The sequence below is a fragment of the Triticum urartu genome, chromosome 3A, assembly GCF_056163025.1.
Source record: "Triticum urartu cultivar PI428250 chromosome 3A, HENAU_Tu73, whole genome shotgun sequence".
Taxonomy (NCBI): domain Eukaryota; kingdom Viridiplantae; phylum Streptophyta; class Magnoliopsida; order Poales; family Poaceae; genus Triticum; species Triticum urartu.
This window is the reverse complement of record NC_141875.1, coordinates 715,036,949-715,062,240: the sequence shown is the minus strand read 5'-3', so window position 1 is coordinate 715,062,240 and position 25,292 is coordinate 715,036,949. Positions and strand designations below refer to the sequence as shown.

Sequence of the window (25,292 nt, the reverse complement as noted above, 5' to 3'; positions counted from 1 at the left end):
ATGGAAATAAATTGACTGTTAATTCGAAGGTCCGAGCGGCAGCATCCCCTCTGTCAGTGGCGGACAGTGTGAGCCCGTAAGAAAGAGCCGACGAGGCCACCCCCTAATTGCATGCAAAATTGGATCGGAGAGAGGCACATTACCTATTCAAAGTTGAATCTGGCGGCTCCATCTCAGTATGCCCACGGGCTCCCCTCACAACCTATCGTTTCCACAAGCGAAAATAGAGGAAACGAGCTGAGATCTACGGGCCCGAGTGAGGAACGGGAGGGCGACTAGGGTTTGAATTCATTCACCATTTTCTGATGACGAAGGCTCCGCCGCCGTTGAGAACGAGGGATCCACCGCCGCCACCGAGAACGCAAGATCCGCCGCCATCGAGAACGCAAGATCCGCCGCCACCGGAGAAGAAGGGGGGCAGAGTGGCGGGCCCGGCACGGTCGGGCGGCAGGGCATGGACAGCTGTTTTGAGGAACAATTAAGTTGGACCCACATGTCCTAACATAAACGGGCGGGCTTGATTGACGACCAATTTAATCACATTTAACACCCCATGTGGCCCTGGGCTATTTACACGCTCAAATGTGTCGCATCACAGCCATTTATTCCAACAACGTCGCACTCCTTCCAATTCGCATGAAAAACGTCGCACATGATCTATTGACCCGCAAGCGAGCAGTGAACACCGAGAGGTCGAACAAGATACCAATGGAGGATACGTATGTCCCGTTTCTTCCTGGTACGGATGAGTCGCCACTCGCCGGCGTCTCCGACTACCGCGGCCGCCCGTTGTACCACAGCACATCTGGCGGCTGGCGCTCGGCCCTCTTCGTCGTCGGTATGTTCCAGTTATATATTCTAGGTAGTATATACGTCTATAACTAATTGATCTGCACCATGGATGCAGTGCTGGAGGTCGCTAGCGGTTTCGCCTTCTACGGCGTGCAGGCCAACCTCATCATGTTCCTAACAGGGCCTTTAGGCCATTCTAACGCCGCGGCGGCAATGGCCGTGAACGCCTGGGTTGGGACGGCCAGCATCCTGCCACTGCTAGGAGCCTTCGTAGCCGACTCCTGGCTGGGGCGCTACCCGTCCATCATACTCGCCTTCACGCTCTACGTCCTGGTAATGTCTATAGTTTTAGCTCCATCGACAACAGTTGATTAGAGTGGGACCACAACTCCTGAAATTCGTTTCTACAATATCATGCATAGTTCTAAATCTTAAACTGTAGTCTGAGTTGACATTCATGATCTGGATTGGTAAATGCTGGACATGCTACAAGTTAATCTAGTCAGAATGTAGATTCATTAGTTGTTGATCATGCTCATCTTTTTTTTACGGGGAGTTGATCATGCTCATCTGATGTAACATTGCATACATATATACATGAAAATAGAATAAAAGAAGAAAAAGGCCTAGAAACAAACATCTGTGTTTTCTCTTGCTCATTTGCTCGAACATTTCCCGTATTCAGAGTGAGGGACCTGCAGGCAACATGATATCGATGGTGCCCTTTTTATGCATAGACGGAGAAAATCTTTATATTGGAATGATAAATCTTGAGTAGTGAATATTTACGGACTGTTTCTTAATTAATGTGCAGGGGTATGGCATGATGACTCTAGCATCCGTGCTCCCCGTCCAAGGAATCGACGGTTCCTCTTCCCATCCTTGTTCATTACAAGTGGCCTTGTTCTACACCTCTCTCTACCTCATAGCCCTCGCGCAAGGCGCGGACTATCCATGTGCCCTGGCCTTCGCTGCGGATCAGTTCGACGCGAACGACCCTCGGGAGCATGCTGCCCGCAGCTCCTTCTTCAATTGGTGGTACTTTTGCTTAGCCGTTGGTACCACCATGGCTCTCGGTGGAGTTGGATATATCCAGGAGTCCTTTGGTTGGGCTATTGGATACGGTATGTTATGCACCACGGTGCTCTGCGCCGCCATTGTGTTCCTCATTGGAACCTCTACCTACCGCCTATACACGCCCACCTCTGGCGCCAACAACCCCGTCACGCTCCTTGCTCGGAGCATTGTGTCTTGGCTTGTCAAGGAAACCCGACAGGAGGAAGAAGCGGCTGCTATAGCCAAGGAGGTAGAGGAGGCGCACAGCATGCTGCACCTGTTGTCTATCTGGGCGGCGTGCCTATCCTATGGTATGGTGTTTGCGCAAATCATGACGCTGTTCAACAAGCAAGGTCGCACCCTAGACCGTCACATCATTGGCTGCCTAGAGTTGCCGTCTGCCGCCCTGCTGCTGTTTGGCCCGGCAACAATCCTTGTGTTTGTTCCTTTCTATGACAGGGTGTTGGTGCCATTGCTTCGCTCCATGACGGCCAATCCATCGGGGTTGACGTTGCTGCAACGCTTGGGATCAGGCATAGCTATGTCGCTTGCGGCGGTGTCCACAGCGGCACTAGTGGAGTCTCGGCGTATAAAGGTGGCCCGCGAGCATGGTCTAGTGGATGTTGCCGGTGCCGCTGTGCCAATGAGCTGGATGTGGCTGCTGCCGCAGCATGTGATGATGGCGACGGCAAGCGTGTTCGCCGAAGTCGGGATGCAGGAGTTCTTCTACGACCAGATGCCACACGAGCAGCGCAGCTTGGGCCTGGCGCTCTACTACAGCGTCTTGGGCATCGGCAACTTCATCAGCGTCTTCCTCATCTCCCTCATTGACCGCATCACCAGGAGCGCCGGCGGGGATAGCTGGTTCGCGGACAACCTTAATCGTGCTCAGCTTGACTACTTCTACTGCTTGCTCGCTGGCCTTAACACTGTCGGCTTTGCCCTCTTCCTCTGGCGCGCAAGCTCCTATGCCTACAACAACAACAACAACAACAACAACAACAACAACAAGATGCTTTGCTGACGTCACATGCTTCATGGATTCGTCGAATAAATTTCCTGCTGGTTGAGTTACAGCCATACTCATCAAATAACTAGGAAATTTATTTATGTTCCCACTTGAGAGTTACATAACTAGCATATTTAATTGACTAAGTTTTTTCTGCTGGTTGCCAATTACATACTACCTCCATTCCAAAATAAAACATATTTTAGTAGGCTAAAATAGCCTATCAAAACGTTATATTCTGGGACAGAGGTGGACAGAGGTAGCAAAAGTGAAGTCATAATCAACATGACGACCAGTACATTACAATATCACTTTAAAGGAACCTTAAGTGCGCCTAATTATTTTTAAAGCCACTTTAAATAATGTCAAATAGAATCATTATTAGATTATTCATCAACGTATGACAAAGAGCATACATCAAACTAACGTGAAACCACCACACAACACGTACAAACCCGACATTGAGTGAAAATCATGCCAGCAAGACCTTCTGCCTGAAAACACACAAAAACCATCACCTAGACATCGGGAGCATTCGCATACCCTGAGACACCCTCTAGGAGAAACGGGAGCGCTCATCCGGTATAGCAGACTCTCGACGAGAACCTCATGCACACGCTGAAAAAGTAGTCACCGCCGTCTTACCACCGAGCAATTTTCATGTCAAAGATCCACATAGAATTCATCAAGACTCCCGTCAACGCCTGCACAGCGACATGCGATGCCACAACCTTGCGTGCGTCTATCGACACGCCTCCACCGACGAGACCCAGCTGCACCATGCCGCTGAAACTCGACGACGTTGAAGCGGTAAAATCCACCCCGCTCGTAACACCCCAAAATCGGTACTATACAGACTTTAACATTTGGTGCTAAGCTCCGCATAATAACGATCCAGAGACGCCCACCAAGCACAAGGTGCACGTAGAAACATACACGCCCACCAAGCAGTGCCGTTACACGAGTTCACGATGGAACCACCACAAAAGAAGAGAAATTTTATGATGCATTATAATACACGAGAGCACATGTATTATATGGGCGATCTAACGGATGAGAATAATTGGGCCTTTTTGAGCCCAAGGGTATTTTCGACCTAATTTTTTTTACCTTTAATCGGTCCAATTAGGTCCAGGGGTATTCTCGTCCTAAATTTTTCGATTAAATTAATTGCATTAATAAAGCACTTCATTATAGAGGTCCCATCATCGTACGTACTCTTTTGAATTTTGGTTCGAGCGGTTCGTCCTCTCTCCTCCTCTCGAGCCCTAACCTCGGGCCCCCTCGATCGCCTCTGTGCCCTCGATCGCCCCCGACGCCCTTGATCGCCGCCGATCGCACCCGCCGTGTCTACCCCTCCTGCTCCTACTCCTCCCCTCCCCCTCCATCGCAAGTCACCCCACTCGGGTCGCGGCGCCAGATCTTCCGACGAGCCGCTAATCCACTCCTTCCCTGAGCGGACGCCACGTTCCCCGACCTGAGAGGCCACATCATCCTCATCGACGTGCATCGACTTTTTCACGCCGGATCTTCGCTGTAAGTGCCTAGCCATCTCAAATCTTTTCTGGCCCCTTCTGCATATAGAACCAATAGGGGTCGGATTTGATTCGGGTTTATCATATGTCATGTGAGGTTTAGGGTTTATCATTTCAGAAAGTTGTGACGAGATTTCGGTCGGATTTGGTCAGGGTTTAGGATATGTCATTTGAGGATTGGGGTTTATGTTTTCAGAAAGTTGTCATGAGATTACGATTGAAAGGAAGTGTAAGTCGGATGTAGCTAGGACATATTGAAGAACTTAGTTAGGATTATGTGGCATGAGAAAGTTATCAGCAGATTTGGATTCAGAGAAAGTTATTTTGGATCTAGTTAGGAGATACTTTTGAATTGAGTTTCGAGATATTTTGGATTTAGTTAGGAGATAATTATTTTGTATGGAGTTTGGACTTATTTTGGATTTAGTTAGGAGATAATTTGGATTTAGTTAGGACATACTTTTGGATTTTGTTAGGAGATAATTTTGAATGGAGTTTGGAGATAATTGATCTATCAGGGTGGATCTATCAAGGCATTTGAAGGACTCGTGGACTATGGATTTAGTTAGGAGATCATCAGTTAGAGCTAGTACAATCAATTACAAATTTCTGGATTTAGTCGGGGCATATTTACTTACAGCTTTTGAAGGACAGAGTTAGGTACATGAATCCGATATGTAAAATTAAATCAATTATTTAAGCAGAGTAGTGCATAATTTCGGTAACGTATGCTATCCATCCGTAACATTGACTATCTGTTTTCGCTGGCAGCATAACGACATGGATGATAAAGGCAACGATGGCAAAAACTTGGGTTATACAGGCAAGGGTGACAAGGACATGGGTCATACAGGCAACGAAGGCAAAGGCATGGATGATAAGGACACTGATTTCGTAGCCATGGACCCCAAAGGAATGGATGGTATGTGCATGGATGATAAGGATAATGAGGATGCAGGCAAGGATGGCATAGACATGGATGATGTACACATGCAAGGTAAAGGAATTGATAATAAAGGCATGGCTGGTTCAGACCTGAATGAGTGTATGGAATACTTAGAGATTGTGAAGAAGACGTTCAGGACTGAGGATACGTAGCCTATGCGAGAAAAAAAGGATTTGGTGTTAGAAAGGATGATCTGAAGTACAGGGGTCCGGGTCCGAAACAAAATGCATACAAAAAGACATACAAGTGCTGCAAACAAGGATGGCAGGCACTTAAGCACTTTAACAGAGCTGAAAGAAAAAGAACACCGAGAGGTCTTTCTCGGTGTGGGTGTCCCGCTCTTTTTCAGGTTGAGCTACAAGATCGCAGTGGCCTCTGGTTTGTCAAGAATTTTGTGGACAAGCATAACCATCTGTTTGTCCCTGCTGACCTGACTCCGTACTTATCGGCTCATCGTAGAATGACTGACACACAAAAGGCCGATGTCATCGAGTATGCTGTCGGTGGACTTCGAACACATCAGATTATGAATGTAATGGAGAAGAATGCCGAAGGTCCCGACAAGCTTGGATTTATAGATCGAGATCTATACAACCATGTTTCAGTCCAGAAGAAGCGCAAGATAGAGGCAGTGACGCTGGATATTTGCTCACCTATATGATTGCACAGAAAAAAGTAGACGTGGAATTCTTTTTCAAATACACAAAAGACAGTGAAGGCCATTTGAGGAACATATTCTGGGCTGACTCACAATCTCGCATTGACTATGTTGCCTTTGGTGGTGTCGTGGTGTTCGACAGTACATATCGGTCTAACAAGTACAAGCTTTCGTTTGTTCCATTTGTTGGTCTGAACCATCACTGCAACACAGTTTTGTTTGGGGTCGGTCTAGTGTCAGATGAGACAGTTGCATCATACCAGTGGCTTCTTCATGTATTTTTGGAGGCAATGTCCCAGACGGCACCAATTTCAGCAATCACCGATGGGGACGATGCAATGGCTAAAGCAATAGCTACTGTCTGGACCGGAACAGATCATCGTTTGTGCACGTGGCATATCGAGGAGAATATGGTGATGCACCTCCGCAAGAAAAAGCTTGAGGAATTTAGGGAATTCATTTGTTGTCGGTTGGGATGTTGATGAGTTTGAGAAAAGATGGGAGGCTTATAAGGTTCGGTTCAAAATAAAACCAACAGGCAAGAGGTCGTCATGGGTTAATAAGATGTATGAGCTGCGACACAAATGGGTTGCTGCGTACACAAAGGGTAGATATTTCCTAGTCATGATGAGTAATCAGAGCAGTGAGTCTCTCAACTCAAGGCTTCATGTGCACCTGAACAGGAAGATGCAGCTTGTTAATTTGTTGCAGCATGTTGAGCACTGTGTATCCATAATGCGTAAGAATGAAGCAGCATTAGACGCAGTAGCAACACATACGATACCCTTCACTAAGCTGAATGCACACCCTCTGAAGATTGCTGCCTCTTATATTTATACAACTGTGATGTTTCCAAAGGTAAATAGTCAGATTGTCGAAGGGACAAATTGGCAAGTCACGGACCGGGTAGCATGTGATGGTTTGGTCGTGTTTGGAGTTTTGCGCAAAGCCCCATATGATAAAGTCCCATATGGCAGGGATGCTAGAGAATTGCAAGCTAAGGAAGGTAAGTATGCTGAGGACTTGCATGCAAAAAAATTGGATGCTGAGGAACCCAATGACTTGGAAGGTAGGGATGCTGAGGACTTGCATGCAAAAAACTTGGATGCTGAGGATCCCAATGACTTGGAAGGCAAGGATGGTGTGGACTTGCATGCCAAAAAACTAGATGCTAAGGATCCCAATCACTTGGAAGGTAAGGACAGTGAGGAGTTGGATGCAAAAAAGTTGGATGCACAAGGCGTGGATGCTAAGCCTGTGGATTTTATATATCACGTGACTTGTCTATTTAGAGGAGCAAGACTGGATGATGCAGCTTGTAAATGTAAAAAGTTGGAATGTCAGGATTACCCATGCGCACATATATTCTGCATTCTGGATCATCTTGGTGTACGCACATTTCCAAAAAAATTGTCAAGAAAAGATGGACAATGCATGCCAAGCCAGCATTCCCTTCTTCGAGGACTGCGAATACTCATGTATGGTCTGATCACATGAATAAGTATCATCAACTACGCAACATGGCTAGTGACGCTTTATTCACAGCCGTAGCTAGCGATTCACAGTCAGAACATGTGATGGAGCTCCTCAGGAGTATATTGGTTGATGGAGCAAAAACTGATTTGGAGCTCCTCAGGAGTATATTGGTTGATGGAGAAAAAACTGATTTAGATGAAGGCCATAACTTCTCTGCTGCTCGCGAATGCTGCACTAATGACGCGAAAAATCCAATCAAAATAGTTCCAAAAGGGAGACCAACTACCGAAGAATCGAACAAGAGGATTAAATCCAGGCGCGAGCGGATGAGAGGGAAAAAAGCAACAAAGTTAGTGCACATGTTTATCTCGTTGTTCATTTCCATAGATGCTTACAATGTTAATATGTTCTCTCTTTTTCTTCAATTTACTTAGGAACAAATCGGGGAAATCAAAGGTCACAAGAAGGAAGAAGCGAAAAGAGAAAGACTAAGAGACAGAAGAAGACACAGATTTAGATATAGAAGAAGAGGAAGATTCAAAAAAAGCAACGAAGTTAGTGCACATATTAATCTCATTGTTCATTTCCATACATGCTTACAGTGTTAATATGTTCTCTCGGAGAGTGTTCGCATGTTTTTCTTCAATTTACGCAGGAAAAAATCAGGGAAATCAAATAGCACAAGGAGGAAGAAGCAAAAAGAGAAGACAGAGTCATATACAGAAGAAGAGACAGAGGCAGATACAGAAGAAGAGACAGAGGCAGATACGAAAGAAGAGGAAGATTCAGGTACAGAAGAAGAGGAAGATTCAGATGCAGAAGAAGAAGGAGATTCAGATGCAGAAGAAGAGGGAGATTCAGATGAGGAAGTAGAGGAAGATTCAGATGCAAAAGATGGTGGGCTGAGGAGGGCTAGAAAGAGACCATTGGAGGTTGCAGAAGAGGATTAGGCAAAACCAAACAAGTGGGCATTAGCACAATTGTGCGTACTTAAACATGTTTTCGAATGCCGGCCGCAGATTCATCTATTTCATTTTTTGCAGGAAACGCAAGGGCGCTCCAAATGTCAATGCTGGGAGGACGAAAAAGAACGATGACAATGGTGTGCGAGGAAAACCAGTGAAGTTAGTGTATGTACTTACATGTCCACTCTAGAAGTCAGGTATTTGCTAGTACTGTGTGGACGTTTCTTAACTTTTCCAGGAAAGACTCTAGTAAGGACGGTAAAAACATGACAAATGGATGATGAAGACAAAACGGCCTGCTAGGAATGTACCACAGGCTGAGCGAATAAGAGTTGTCAAGTTAGCTTCTGTAGCTATGAAGAGCAAATCAGTGAAGTTAGTATTTTTTCTGTTATAGTGTACTGTACATGCTCAAATCTTCTTTGCTATCCTATTAACAAACGTTGTTTCATTGAGGGAAGCTAAAGTGAAGTCGAGACAAGATGTTTAGATGCACAGGGTCAAGCAGAGAAAACAAAAGGATTTCTGGGGTCGAAAAATTGAGAACAAACTAAAGTAGACAGTTTTCCATGCCGTGATCCACCTTATTTCTCATGTATTAGACCTATTTGATGGACTGCCACTATTTTCTAAATTCCTTGTTTGATTGGTACACCCTCATTTTATTATGAACGGGTCGACATGGTAGGCTAGTTATGATTTATCAACATCGATGAAACAATGCATTTTTAGTGAAGTTGGTTTTCTGTATTTTTTTCATTTTTTTACATAATATATTGCTGAAATTTGTTCAAAGTGTAGTCAAATTTTATACTTGAAATATAAAATAGAAACCAAAAAATTATATATATAAGAAAATAGAACGTTAATAGAAACCTCGTTTTCAACTAACATTGAAAATCGTTTATTTTCAAATAGAAAATAAGCATACTGATATTTTAAAAATAGCATGCTCATTTGAAAAAAGCATGTTCAATTGAAAATAAAATATAATGAATATGCTAATTTAAAAATAGCATGCTGATTTTAAAAATAGCATGCTACTTTTAAAATTATAATGCTCTTTTCAATATGCTACTTCTAAAATAACATGTTGATTTCAAAAATATCATGCTAATTTTAAAAATAGCATGATACTTTTAAAAATATAATGCTCTTTTCAATATGCTACTTTTAAAATAGCATGCTGTTTTCAAAAATATCATGCTAATTTTAAAAATAGCTAAAAATAGCATGCTTATTTTAAATATATAATGCTCTTTTCAATATGCTACTTTTAAAATAGCATGCTGATTTAAAAAAAATCATGTTCTTTTGAATATGTTGTTTTTAAAAATAGCATGCTGATTTCAAAATAACAGCCTCATTCTAAAAATATAACGTTGCTTTTAAAAATATAATGCTTTTTTTAAAAATATAACATTGTTTTTAAACTGATTTAAAAAATTACATGCTTTTTTAAATATGTTGTTTTGAAAGCAGCATGCTGATTTTGAAAACATCATTTTTTTAATTACGCTTTTTAAAAGATAGCATGTTTTTTATTATATACTGTTTATCAAATTAAAAAAAACATCATTTTGAAAATAGCATGCCATCTCAAAAGTAACAGAAACATCATTTTTTGCATTGCATTTCGACCCGCAAGTTTTTGTTTTGCATTGCATTTTTTTGTGCGACACACATACAAACCGCATTTTCAAAATAACTCGTACTAGCCAACACAAAAACCTCGTTCAAAAATGAAAGTAGTGCCTAATCCATTTGAAACCCGGTTAGATTTGATTCTAAAAATACTAGCATCACTGTGGCAAAAAAAGGAAATATAATTGCAGTCCATAAAGGTAATTATATCAAGGAGGGTACCAGGGTGCGTTATATATATATATATATATATATATATATATATATATATATATATATATATATATATATATATATATAGACTTGCATAGCAAGTACATTACACCACATAGGGTTCATACTACCACCAATTTACTGCCAAGTTCCACTTAATGGACGATCTACATATCCAATCGGACTCAAAAGTTATACCACCAAAGTACCGGTTACTACCAAATACCAATTACTACTAAGTTGCACTTACTGGACCCTAAAGCTGACACTACCAACTTGCAGTTACTGGCTAGTACATACATATTATAAAACTAGCGTCAAACTACTGCGGCGGGTCAACGAATCATGATGCCACTAACCATGTTCACCCTAAGCCCACCTCCACTCCTTTTCATGAACCTGAAGATGGCCATTTGATCTTCCTTCATTTTGGCGCCCTCAACGACTTCTGTCTAGTTCTTTGTCATGATCGCTCGCCCGTCCTTCTTGCCCATCTTGAACAAGACTTTTTTATTACCTTCAAAATGTTCGTTGGTGACACGCACAACCATGGGCTTTCGCAAATAATCTTTGAGGTAGGCTTGATTGTAATCCTTTGATAAGCACTGATTGCACAGGGAAATAAATAATGTTACATAAAAAATGAAGTATGATTTGCACAAAAAAAGTAAGTACGATTTGCACAACCACGCCCGTCCTGCTCTCTGTCTCTACATGATGGCATTTTCACTAGTGAAGTACGATTTGCAAAAAGAAAATTCCAAGTGTTTACCATCTTGCTGTTCCCTCTGATGACTGCCGAGCGAGTGACGGTGCTGACATAGTATGGTATGGGAGGTTGGCACTGCTTTACTATGGATTTGAGACAGTCCCACCGATCCTCGTTTAGCGATACATGGTTGCCGTAGAAGATGCGATCCTCGAAAGTTCCTTTTCTCACATGGTATCTCGGACCTATATAAAAAAATTAAGACCACAGAGTAGTAAATAATTTCATATGTAAGATCTAGAACATCAGCACTCGGTTAATGATCAATGCCTACTCCAATGATCAAGAAATGAAGGACATGGATAACCCAATCACATCCACCCAGCGATATCTCGTAGAAACATGGGCAAATTGAATATTTGATTTATTTAAACTAACAACTAAACACTGCTCTATGTAAGCTCTAGTTCAGTCAATGTTGATTTGGAAGGTCGTTTAGAACCCAAACAGAGCAATGTGTGGTAATCAAGTGTCACTCAAACATCAACTTTTGATATTTCATGGTTCATTTAATATCTGACCAGCCAAATAGAACTTTACCCCGCAGTGCCAAGATAGGATCGTGGTCCACATCGCCATCTCCATCAGAACTATCATTAGTGTCATAGTCGCTAGAGGTGTCGTGATCACCGCTATAGTCGTCACTCCCACGTGAAGTGGTCCGGTGATCACTCTCTTCACTGCTGATGAGGATGGTTTCCCTTGCCATTCAAACCTGTTGCATGGATTGCAATGAACAAATGTTAGTTATTGATATATGAAATCAGTCCTCCATTAGGAATTGTTAGCACCATATACAATGTGAATAATCTTTTTGCATACTTCTTTCTAAGTACGTAGTTCATGTATAAACATCTACACGAAAAAGCTAGTTCACAATTATTCGCACGACTAGTCAAGACTAGTGGTTAGACTCATAATCATTGGGCAGACATAACCAATTAGGATATTTCAAGGTTACAATTTTGTGAGCTGGACAAGAAAACTTGGTAACCAACCAATTGTTGGGGAACGTTGCAGAAAACAAAAATTTTCCTACGGTTTCACCAAGATCCATCTATGAGTTCATCTAGCAACGAGTGATCGGATTGCGTCTACATACCTTTTTAGATCACGCGCGGAAGCGTTCAAAGAACGGGGATGAGGAAGTCGTACACAATGTGATCCAAATCACCGGAGATCCTAGCACCGAACGGACGGCACCTCCGCGTTCAACACACGTACGGTCAGCGTGACGTCTCCTCCTTCTTGATCCAGCAAGGGAGAAGGAGAGGTTGATGAAGATCCAGCAGCACGACGGCGTGGTGGTGGATGCAGGGCGTCACAGTAGCATGGCTTCGCCTTATACTACGAGAGAGAGAGGTGTAACAAGGGAGAGGGAGGCGCCAGGGCTCAAGGTATCGCTGCCCCCTCCGTCCCCCTCATATATATAGGCTCCCCTAGGGGGGGCGCCGGCCCTAGGAGATGAGATCTCCTAGGGGGGGCGGCGGCCAGGCCTGGAGTGGCCCCCAAGGCAAGGTGGGCGCCCCCCCACCCCTAGGGCTTCAACCCTAGGCGCATGGGGTGGGCCTAGGGGGGCGCACCAGCCCACTATGGGCTGGTTCCCCTTCCCACTTTGGCCCATGGGGCCCTCCGGGATGGGTGGCCCCACCCGGTGGACCCCCGGGACCCTTCCGATGGTCCTGGTACAATACCGGTGACCCCGAAACTTGTCCCGATGGCCGAAACAACACTTCCTATATATAATTCTTTACCTCCAGACTATTTCGAAACTCCTCGTGACGTCCGGGATCTCATCTGGGATTCCGAACAACATTCGGGTTACTGCATATACATATCTTCACAACCCTAGCGTCACCGAACCTTAAGCGTGTAGACCCTACGGGTTCGGGAGACATGTAGACATGACCGAGACGACTCTCCAGTCCATAACCAACAGCGGATCTGGATACCCATGTCGGCTCCCACATGCTCCTCGATGATCTCATCGGATGAACCACGATGTCAAGGATTCAAGCAACCCCGTATACAATTCCCTTTGTCAATCGGTATGTTACTTGCCCGAGATTCGATCGTCGGGATTCCAATACCTCGTTCAATCTCGTTACCGCAAGTCACTTTACTCGTACCGTAATGCATGATCCTGTGACCAGACACTTGGTCACTATGAGCCCATAATGATGATGCATTACCGAGTGGGCCCAGTGATACCTCTCCGTCATACGGAGTGACAAATCCCAGTCTTGATCCGCGTCAACCCAACAGACACTTTCGGAGATACCCGTAGTATACCTTTATAGTCACCCAGTTACGTTGTGACGTTTGGTACACCCAAAGCACTCCTACGGTATCCGGGAGTTTCACGATCTCATGGTTTAAGGAAAGGATACTTGACATTGGTGTCTGTTATTCACACATGTATTACGATTTCCGGATAACACAATTATAGCATGAATAAAGACAATTATCATGAACAAGGAAATATAATAATAATGCTTTTATTATTGCCTCTAGGGCATATTTCCAACAGTCTCCCACTTGCACTAGAGTCAATAATCTACTTACATTGTGATGAATCGAACACCCATGGAATTCTGGTGTTGATCATGTTTTGCTCTAGGGAGAGGTTTAGTCAACGGATCCGCTACATTCAGGTCCGTATGTACTTTACAAATCTCTATGTCTCCATCTTGAACATTTTCACGAATGGAGTTGAAGCGACGCTTGATGTGCCTTGTCTTCTTGTGAAACCTGGGCTCCTTGGCAAGTGCAATGTCTCCAGTGTTATCACAGAAGAGTTTGATTGGCCCCGACGCATTGGGTATGACTCCTAGGTCGGTGATGAACTCCTTCACCCAAATTGCTTCATGTTATGCCTCCGAGGCTGCCATGTACTCCGCTTCACATGTAGATCCCGCCACGACACTCTGCTTGCAACTGCACCAGCTTACTGCCCCACCATTCAAAATATACACGTATCCAGTTTGTGACTTAGAGTCATCCAGATCTGTGTCGAAGCTAGCATCGACGTAACCCTTTACGACGAGCTCTTCGTCACCTCCATAAACGAGAAACATTTCCTTAGTCCTTTTCAGGTACTTCAGGATATTCTTGACCGCTGTCCAGTGTTCCTTGCCGGGATTACTTTGGTACCTTCCTACCAAACTTACGGCAAGGTTTACATCAGGTCTGGTACACAGCATGGCATACATAATAGAACCTATGGCTGAGGCATAGGGGATGACACTCATCTCTTCTATATCTTCTGCCGTGGTCGGACATTGAGCTGAGCTCAATTTCACACCTTGTAACACAGGTAAGAACCCCTTCTTAGACTGATCCATATTGAACTTCTTCAATATCTTATCAAGGTATGTGCTTTGTGAAAGACCTATGAGGCGTCTCAATCTATCTCTATAGATCTTGATGCCTAATATATAAGCAGCTTCTCCAAGGTCCTTCATTGAAAAACTCTTATTCAAGTAGGCCTTAATGCTGTCCAAGAGTTCTATATCATTTCCCATCAAAAGTATGTCATCTACATATAATATGAGAAATGCTACAGAGCTCCCACTCACTTTCTTGTAAACGCAGGCTTCTCCATAAGTCTGTGTAAACCCAAACGCTTTGATCATCTCATCAAAGCGAATGTTCCAACTCCGAGATGCTTGCACCAGCCCATAAATCGAGTGTTGGAGCTTGCACACCTTGTCAGCGTTCTTAGGATCGACAAAACCTTCCGGCTGCATCATATACAATTCTTCCTTAAGGAAACCATTAAGGAATGCCGTTTTGACGTCCATTTGCCATATCTCATAATCATAGTATGCGGCAATTGCTAACATAATTCGGACGGACTTCAGCTTCGCTACCGGCGAGAGAAAGTCTCATCGTAGTCAACCCCTTGAACTTGTCGATAACCCTTAGCGACAAGCCGAGTTTATGGATGGTCACATTACCATCCGCGTCTGTCTTCTTCTTAAAGATCCATTTATTTTCTATGGCTCGCCGATCATCGGGCAAGTCAGTCAAAGTCCATACTTCGTTTTCATACATGGATCCTATCTCGGATTTCATGGCTTCCAGCCATTTGTCGGAATCTGGGCCCACCATCGCTTCTTCATAGTTCGAAGGTTCACCGTTGTCTAACAACATGATTTCCAAGACAGGGTTGCCGTACCACTCTGGTGCGGAACGTGTCCTTGTGGACCTACGAATTTCAGTAGGAGCTTGATCAGAAGTATCTTGATCACCATCATTAACTTCCTCTCTAGTCGGTGCAGGCACCTCAGGAACATTTTCTTGAGTTGCGCCCTTTTCCGGTTCAAGAGGTAATACTTCATCAAGTTCTACTTTCCTCCCACTTACTTCTTTCGAGAGAAACTCTTTCTCCAGAAAGGATCCATTTTTGGCAACAAAGATCTTGCCTTCGGATCTGAGGTAGAAGGTATACCCAATAGTTTCTTTAGGGTATCCTATGAAGACACATTTTTCCGACTTGGGTTCGAGCTTTTCAGGTTGAAGTTTCTTGACATAAGCATCGCATCCCCAAACTTTTAGAAACGACAACTTAGGTTTCTTCCCAAACCATAATTCATACGGTGTCGTCTCAACGGATTTCGACGGAGCCCTATTTAAAGTGAATGCGGCAGTCTCTAAAGCATATCCCCAAAAAGATAGCGGTAAATCGGTAAGAGACATCATAGATCGCACCATATCTAATAGAGTGCGATTACGACGTTCGGACACACCATTACGCCGAGGTGTTCCAGGCGGCGTGAGTTGTGAAACTATTCCACATTTTCTTAAGTGTGTACCAAATTCGTGACTCAAGTATTCTCCTCCACGATCTGATCGTAGGAACTTGATTTTTCTGTCACGTTGATTCTCAACCTCACTCTGAAATTCCTTGAACTTTTCAAAGGTTTCAGACTTGTGTTTCATTAAGTAGACATACCCATATCTACTCAAGTCATCAGTGAGGGTGAGAACATAACGATAGCCACCGTGAGCCTCAACGCTCATTGGACCGCACACATCAGTATGTATGATTTCCAATAAGTTGGTTGCTCACTCCATTGTTCCTGAGAACGGAGTCTTGGTCATTTTACCCATGAGGCATGGTTCGCACGTGTCAAATGATTCATAATCAAGAGACTCTAAAAGTCCATCTGCATGGAGCTTCTTCATGCGTTTGACACCTATGTGACCAAGGCGGCAGTGCCACAAGTATGTGGGACCATCATTATAAACCTTACATCTTTTGGTACTCACACTATGAACATGTGTAGCATTACGCTCGAGATTCATTAAGAATAAACCATTCACCATCGGAGCATGACCATAAAACATATCTCTCATATAAATAGAACAACCATTATTCTCGGATTTAAATGAGTAGCCATCTCGAATTAAACGAGATCTCGATACAATGTTCATGCTCAAATCTGGCACTAAATAACAATTATTAAGGTTTAAAACTAATCCCGAAGGTAAATGTAGAGGTAGCGTGCCGACGGCGATCACATTGACCTTGGAACCTTTGCCGACGTGCATCGTCACCTCGTCCTTTGCCAGTCTCCGCTTATTCTGCAGCTCCTGCTTCGAGTTACAAATGTGAGCAACTGCACCGGTATCAAATACCCAGGAGCTACTATGATTACTGGTAAGGTACACATCAATCACATGTATATCACATATACCTTTTGTTTTGCCGGCCTTCTTGTCCGCTAAGTATTTGGGGCAGTTCCGCTTCCAGTGACCACTTCCCTTGCAATAAAAGCACTCAGTCTCGGGCTTGGGTCCATTCTTTGGCTTCTTCCCGGCAGCTTGCTTGCCGGGCGCGGAAACTCCCTTGCCGTCCTTCTTGAAGTCCTTTTTACCCTTGCCCTTCTTGAACTTAGTGGTTTTATTCACCATCAACACTTGATGTTCCTTCTTGACTTCTACCTCTGCTGATTTCAGCATTGAAAATAACTCAGGAATGGTCTTTTCCATCCCCTGCATATTGAAGTTCATCACAAAGCTCTTGTAGCTTGGTGGAAGCGACTGGAGGATTCTGTCAATGACCGCATCATCCGGGAGATTAACTCCCAGCTGAGTCAAGCGGTTATGTAACCCATACATAGTGAGTATGTGCTCACTGACAGAACTATTTTCCTCCATCTTAAAGCTGAAGAACTTGTCGGAGACTTCATATCTCTCGACCCGGGCATGAGCTTGAAAAACCATTTTCAGCTCTTCGAACATCTCATATGCTCCATGTCTCTCAAAACGCTTTTGGAGCCCCGGCTCTAAGCTGTAAAGCATGCCGCACTGAACGAGGGAGTAGTCATCAACACGTGTCTGCCAAGCGTTCATAACGTCTTGGTTCTGTGGGACGGGTGCGTCACCTAGCGGTGTTTGTAGGACATATTCTTTCTTGGCAGCTATGAGGATGATCCTCAGGTTCCGGACCCAGTCCGTGTAGTTGCTGCCATCGTCTTTCAGCTTGGTTTTCTCTAGGAACGCGTTGAAGTTGAGGACTACGTTGGCCATTTGATCTACAAGACATATTGTAAATATTTTAGACTAAAGTTCATGATAATTAAGTTCATCTAATCAAATTATTCAATGAACTCCAACTTAGATAGACATCCCTCTTCTAGTCATCTAAGTATAACATGATCCGAGTCAACTAGGCCGTGTCCGATCATCACGTGAGACGGACTAGTCAACGTCGGTGAACATCTTCATGTTGATCGTATCTTCTATACGACTTATGCTCGACCTTTCGGTCTTCTGTGTTCCGAGGCCATGTCTGTACATGCTAGGCTCGTCAAGTCAACCTAAGTGTTTGCATGTGTAAATCTGTCTTACACCCGTTGTATGTGAACGTTGGAATCTAACACCCGATCATCACGTGGTGCTTCGAAACAACGAACTGTCGCAACGGTGCACAGTTAGGGGAAACACTTTCTTGAAATTATTATGAGGGATCATCTTATTTACTACCGTCGTTCTAAGTAAACAAGATGCAAAACATGATAAACATCACATGCAATCAAATAATAATAGTGACATGATATGGCCAATATCACATAGCTCCTTTGATCTCCATCTTGGGGCTCCATGATCATCTTGTCACCGGCATGACACCATGATCTCCATCATCATGATCTCCATCATCGTGTCTCCATGAAGTTGCTCGCGTTTAGCAATAAAGTAAAGTAATTCACATGACGTTTCTCAATGACACGCAGGTCATATAAAAAATAAAGACAACTCCTATGGCTCCTGCCGGTTGTCATACTCATCGACATGCAAGTCGTGATTCCTATTACAATAGCATGAACATCTCATACATCACATATATATCATTCATCATTCATCACAACTTTGGCCATATCATATCACAAAGCACTTGCTGCAAAAACAAGTTAGACGTCCTCTAATAGTTGTTGCAAGTTTTACGTGGCTGCAGTAGGGTTCTAGCAAGAACGTTTTCTTACCTACATGAAACCACAACGTGATTTGTCAACTTCTATTTACCCTTCATAAGGACCCTTTTCATCGAATCCGCTCCAACTAAAGTAGGAGAGACAGACACCCGCCAGCCACCTTATGCAACTAGTGCATGTTAGTCGGTGGAACCGGTCTCACGTAAGCGTACGTGTAAGGTTGGTCCAGGCCGCTTCATCCCACAATACCGTTGAAGCATGATAAGACTAGTAGCGGCAAGAAAATTGACAACATCTACACCCACAACAAATTGTGTTCTACTCGCGCAAGAAGAACTACGCATAGACCTAGCTCTGATACCACTGTTGGGGAACGTTGCAGAAAACAAAAATTTTCCTACGGTTTCACCAAGATCCATCTATGAGTTCATCTAGCAGCGAGTGATCGGATTGCATCTACATACCTTTGTAGATCACACGCGGAAGCATTCAAAGAACGGGGATGAGGAAGTCGTACACAACGTGATCCAAATCACCGGAGATCCTAGCGCCGAACGGACGGCACCTCCGCGTTCAACACACGTAAGGTCAGCGTGACGTCTCCTCCTTCTTGATCCAGCAAGGGGGAAGGAGAGGTTGATGAATATCCAGCAGCACGACGGCGTGGTGGTGGATGCAGGGCGTCACAGTAGCAGGGCTTCGCCTTATACTACGAGAGAGAGTGGTGTAACAGGGAGAGGGAGGCGCCAGGGCTCAAGGTATCGCTGCCCCCTCCCTCCCCCTCATATATATAGGCTCCCCTAGGGGGGCCGGCCCTAGGAGATGAGATCTCCTAGGGGGGGCGGCGGCCAGGGCTGGAGTGGCCCCCAAGGCAAGGTGGGGCGCCCCCCCCCCACCCCTAGGGTTTCAACCCTAGGAGCATGGGGTGGGCCTAGGGGGGCGCACCAGCCCACTATGGGCTGGTTCCCCTTCCCACTTTGGCCCATGGGGCCCTCCGGGATGGGTTGCCCCACCCGGTGGACCCCCGGGACCCTTCCGGTGGTCCCGGTACAATACCGGTGACCCCGAAACTTGTCCCGATGGCCGAAACAGCACTTCCTATATATAATTCTTTACCTCCGGACTATTTCGAAACTCCTCGTGACATCCGGGATCTCATCTTGGATTCCGAACAACATTCGGGTTACTGCATATACATATCTTCACAACCCTAGCGTCACCGAACCTTAAGTGTATAGACCCTACGGGTTCGGGAGACATGCAGACATGACCGAGATGACTCTCCGGTCAATAACCAACAGCGGGATCTGGATACCCATGTCGGCTCCCACATGCTCCTCGATGATCTCATCGGATGAACCACGATGTCAAGGATTCAAGCAACCCCGTATACAATTCCCTTTGTCAATCGGTATGTTACTTGCCCGAGATTCGATCGTCGGTATCCCAATACCTCGTTCAATCTCGTTACCGGCAAGTCACTTTACTCGTACCGTAATGCATGATCCTGTGACCAGACACTTGGTCACTATGAGCCCATAATGATGATGCATTACCGAGTGGGCCCAGTGATACCTCTCCGTCATACGGAGTGACAAATCCCAGTCTTGATCCGCGTCAACCCAACAGACACTTTCGGAGATACCCGTAGTATACCTTTATAGTCACCCAGTTACGTTGTGACGTTTGGTACACCCAAAGCACTCCTACGGTATCCGGGAGTTTCACGATCTCATGGTTTAAGGAAAGGATACTTGACATTGGAAAAACTCTAGCAAACGAACTATACGATCTTGTGCTATGTTTAGGATTGGGTCTTGTCCATCACATCATTCTCCTAATGATGTGATCTCGTTATCAATGACATCCAATGTCCATAGTCAGGAAACCATGACTATCTGTTGATCAACGGGCTAGTCAACTAGAGGCTTACTAGGGACATGTTGGTGTCTGTTATTCACACATGTATTACGATTTCCGGATAACACAATTATAGCATGAATAAAGACAATTATCATGAACAAGGAAATATAATAATAATGCTTTTATTATTGCCTCTAGGGCATATTTCCAACACCAATTAGTAGCCATGTAAAAATGAACCATGATTGACTACTCTCATCGAGCAATGCGTGAAACTATAACTGATCTGTCTTTGATCACTGCAAATTTCCTGATGGGCTATTGTGTGGTCCCATCAGGTAATAAATATAAAGTCTTTAAATTGTCCCAACAAAACAAATAATGCATTTGTTGTTGTACATAACATTTTTAGAGGTAGCTGTGGAGGTTAATTTTCCAATTTCCAGTGAGAATAAGGACATGATAGAATCTCTCAAGCAAGATGACAGCATAGTGAAGGCTATGAGAACGAGCAAGGTATGCTGACCAATAGTCACCCTTTTGTATACTTGCTATTTATTTACTCATTACTACCCATACCAACAAGTAAAATCATGATTATGAAGTATAATGGCAGAAAATCCAACAGTGAGGAATTTGTTGCAATGTGTACTACTAGCTCATAGGAAATTTTCATTGACCGCATCAAGCCCATACCATATCTTGGAGATAGGCTGACATAATTCAAGTAAGCAGTAACAACAATCAGGAAAAATATGCACCAACCAAAAATATTACATGTGTGCACATATCATCAAAACATGCACCAATCAAGAGTAGTCTATACTTGAAAAATCCTTCAAAATCTGCACTAATCATCATACTACCATCGAGTAATGCATGAAACTATAACTGATCATCATTCCATCATTACAAATTTCCTCATGGACTGCTTCTGTGCTCGCCTTTTTAGTTTTTAATAACTAAGCATCAGCAAATACATATACACAGCCTTCAAACTAACCCAACAAACCGAAACATGTGTATGCTCCTGTGAATATACTTTTTCTATATCTAGCAGTGGGGGGCCATTTTCCAGGGGGAAAAGGTACTTGATAGCATCTGTCAAGCTAGATGATAGCATAGTGAAGGCTATGTCGACGAGCAAGGTATGCTGGCCAACACCCACCTTTTTCTCTTACTTGCACGAAAGTGTTTCCCCATTACTACCCATACGAACAAGTAAAACCATGATTACGCAGTACATTGTCAGGTCATCTTGCTGTAAAATTACTTGTTTCAATATGACCTACTAGTTGACAGTAAATCTGCGAATACCCGAAACATGCACACAAGCATGTGTCAGATTTTTACTTGGGCGGTGCTGCTAGATCGCAGAATTAAGGTCGGATCGACATTCCAAGGGCAGGGAAGATCAATATTACCTGCGAAGTGGTACTAGATGGGGCTGGAGTAGACTTGTTCGAAGCTGGCACCACCAGAGCTTCGGGCGGCGCGACCAGGATTGGGGAGAAGAGGTGCCGTTGTCGGACCTTGCTGTCGACGAAGCAGTGGAGAATCGTGGCCGGAGCAGGGGGGAGTGGGTGGCCTCGCGGATCCGGCCGATTTGACGACGACGGGGGCGGCCAAGGTGACGGCTTGGCAAACCCTAGCCGTCGCACTCCGCGTCGCCTCTCTGTCTCTACAAAGAATGAAGTGTGGTGGGATTGGGAATGGGGGTGGGGTTGGGGTTGGGGCCATCACTCGGTTTTCTCTCTGCCTCCCACTTGTGCAGGCCCACAAAAGGAAAAAAAAGTGTTGGGCCGCATCAGATGCAGATTTCGCAGCTTTACCAATTCTGGCCAAACAGAAAAGATCAGCATGACCACAGGTGTTCTTTTAAAGAAACCCTAAAAATACACTAATGTTCATATTGCATGTGGATGAGTCTTTCAGTACACCAAATGATCTTGAATAATTTCAAGCACTCCATAGTATATATATATATGAAAATAATGGTTAACCAATAAAATGGTAAACTATTAGATGCAAGGTTACAAATATTTGAAAAAAATCAATAATTTAATTGTATGCATTTTTATGATTAAATTTAATAAATGTAACATTTTTGCAAAAACTATTATAATTAAAATATTCATTGGTATTTTAAAAAAACCGCAAATGACTACTTATGCCAACCAGAACTTCTTCATGGTTTCGTTTATTCATCTATTCTTTGGCATGCTGGTTCTCATAACACCTTCTTCAGACCTTCTCTTTGTCCGACAAATTCCTGAGATATTGGGCTAGCGCCTTGTGTTTCCCCCTCACACCGTGCTTCATTTGGTATCCTTTGGCAACTCCTTCGGCGTGCTCGAGAATACTAACGAAAGCCGGGTCCAGATATTTGCCACAGAACGCGCAACGATATGCCATACGCTTAAGCACGTTGCACTGTTCATTCTGCAATTCTTCAAGGGTTTTCTGAGTGTGTGCATCCATCTCTCCTTTAGAAATGTCTGCATAATCATGATAATAAGGCTGCAAGTTTAAATTATGTATGATATAAGCTGCACCATTTTTTACAGTACCTAATATTCCCTAAGTTTCATACTGTAGTGCCTATAAATTATTTTCAAAGTAAATATTTATTAACTTTGAAAAAATTTAAGGAGAAAAAAAGCAATATCAAATCCATATGAAAGAATAAATCATATGATGTACTTTTTGAAAAAATGTCAATAAACATGCACAACCTTTCTGATGTCTGACTTTTAGCATAAAACCAAACCGCACTAAATTGGGGAGTGGATGAACCATTAATTTCCCAAAGATTGATTGAATAAATAATGATCATTACGTATAGATGATCAACATTATATTTAGAGCTAGATTCCATTATGCCAATTCAACAATGTATTGATGGTTTAATGATTAACCTCTAACCTTAAACTTGAAGACAGATCTAGGGTTAAAAATTAAAATTACCGTAGCGGAATTCCAGTCCATGTCGTGCATGTGTTGCTGCTTGTGATCGACGACGGAGTACTTCACCTCGTTGACACGATGCTTCTCTGGGTCGGACACCGAATAGTCCAAAGCATTCTCGTGGGGATCCCGATCCATGCGATGGACAACGACGTCGGTGGTTAGCTCCGCAAGACCACGATCTGTCACAAGGGCGTCCATGGCCCCGCTCTGTCACGACGGCCAATCGACCTCCACTAGTGGATTTCATATCCGGCGGCAGGGAGGCGGGCGTGTGAGCGGCGGCAATGGTTTTAGAGCGTACCCTAGGGGGAGAGATGTGGGGAGTAATTGGTAGTTACCTACTATAGCGGAAATACTTCGGCGTTGGGCATGTACAATGCAGCCGGCTTATTTAGGCGCTTAATTAGGATCCTGGAAAAAAAAATCACAATCATAGGCGCTTGGGGCAGGTGCTAGGAACTGGATTTTCTACATCTACGTGATGCAATCCAAAGTTCGTGTCCAGGATGGATGGGTTGGGGATTGAAAATTTTGTACATAAACCCTGGTGCTCAAGACTTGTGAAACATCAGATCAAATTGTCATCAATTGATCTAGATATTTCAAACTGAGAAATAAATGTACGCAGAGGCCATTATAGTATTACTTGGATCGGTACTTTGTGATCATCATGTAGCCACGCCACAACCAACACGATGGTCTCCGTGGCCATGTAGACATCACACCATGCACCATTGGCCGCCTAGAACCTCTAGCCATGCATTGATAGTCGTTACGTCTCGCATGCATTTGTGATGCTAGCAATGTATAATTTGAAAAAACAACAAGAAAATACTCCGTCCCAAAATTTTGACTAAAACATGATTTGATACGTCACTATTTACACAAATCGAAGACAAGAATTTTGGGACGGAGGGAGTACTAAGGCATCATTATTCCAATCCTAGGTTGCTATAAGAGAAGCTTCGATTTCCATCTACCAAGCTGAATGCAGCTCAAGGCTGCAATTCCATTGCACTGGTACGTTAGATATGTAGTCGGCACACAACTTAACATGCATAGTTGTACCATAGTTGAACAGTAAGCATACGGTACTTCTTAACATAGTTCATCCATAAAGTCTCGCCAACATACCACAAACTAAGGTAGTACTTAACCTAGTTCAGACCAAAAGAGCTTCCATTCTGGCTGCCAGGGTGCGCGCACTGCCCTAAACCCCCTCCAAGAACTCAGCAAGGGCCGCGTGTGCCACCCTGGAAGCATATCCATGGGCGTGGCTAGTGGCTCGTCTGAGTGCATGCTGGATAAGACTCATACGGGTGTTATTAACCTTGCGGTTGCAGAAAGGGCATCCGTAGCGCCCAGCACTAGGCCTGACACATCTGGCGTGCACACCACTGACAAGCTCCCTCCCCTTGCGATTCCTGTAGATTATCTGGCTTTCTTCGTCACCATCGAGGTCTTCAGATAGTATCTACATGTAGTAAAAAATGTTGCGTAAATAATGGGAATTCAGCAGGCATAGAGTCTCTGAAACGTAATATTATAGATGATAGCGTAAACCCGAAACCCTAAATGATCTTGATAAAAGAAATGTGTTGTTTATTAGGTGCTACATAAACAACCAATGTGATAACATATAATAGAAAATAATGAAGGATCAACCATACATTTATGTTCCAAGCACCAAACACAGTTACCACGACGATGAGAGCACAAAACTTAATGCAAAAAAATATCACTCACGACGTAAAATGCATGAACTAATGATGTACCATGGCAGAGCTGCGTAAAGATGTAACAATGCAAAAACAAGATTTAAAACTTACATGGATGACTTGCTGATGTGTCACTGGTGCATGACTCGATAAAATAGGTAGTGAGTTCTATAAATTTAGCAATATAGGAAAAGAGAGACATCTCTAGAACAGTAAAAAATCAACTACATATGTATTCT

At 43.8% G+C, this 25,292-nt stretch overlaps 1 protein-coding gene across 1 annotated transcript; it reads left to right on the top strand.

The window, feature by feature from the left end:
* The first annotated feature begins 685 nt into the window (after positions 1-685).
* Positions 686-2,950, top strand: LOC125549462 (protein NRT1/ PTR FAMILY 5.10-like). The gene is made up of 3 exons (XM_048712868.2): positions 686-838; positions 908-1,125; positions 1,607-2,950. The coding sequence occupies exons 1-3, from the start codon at positions 709-711 to the stop codon at positions 2,870-2,872; spliced, it is 1,614 nt and encodes a 537-aa protein (XP_048568825.2). The 5' UTR covers positions 686-708; the 3' UTR covers positions 2,873-2,950.
* Positions 2,951-25,292: the final 22,342 nt, after the last annotated feature.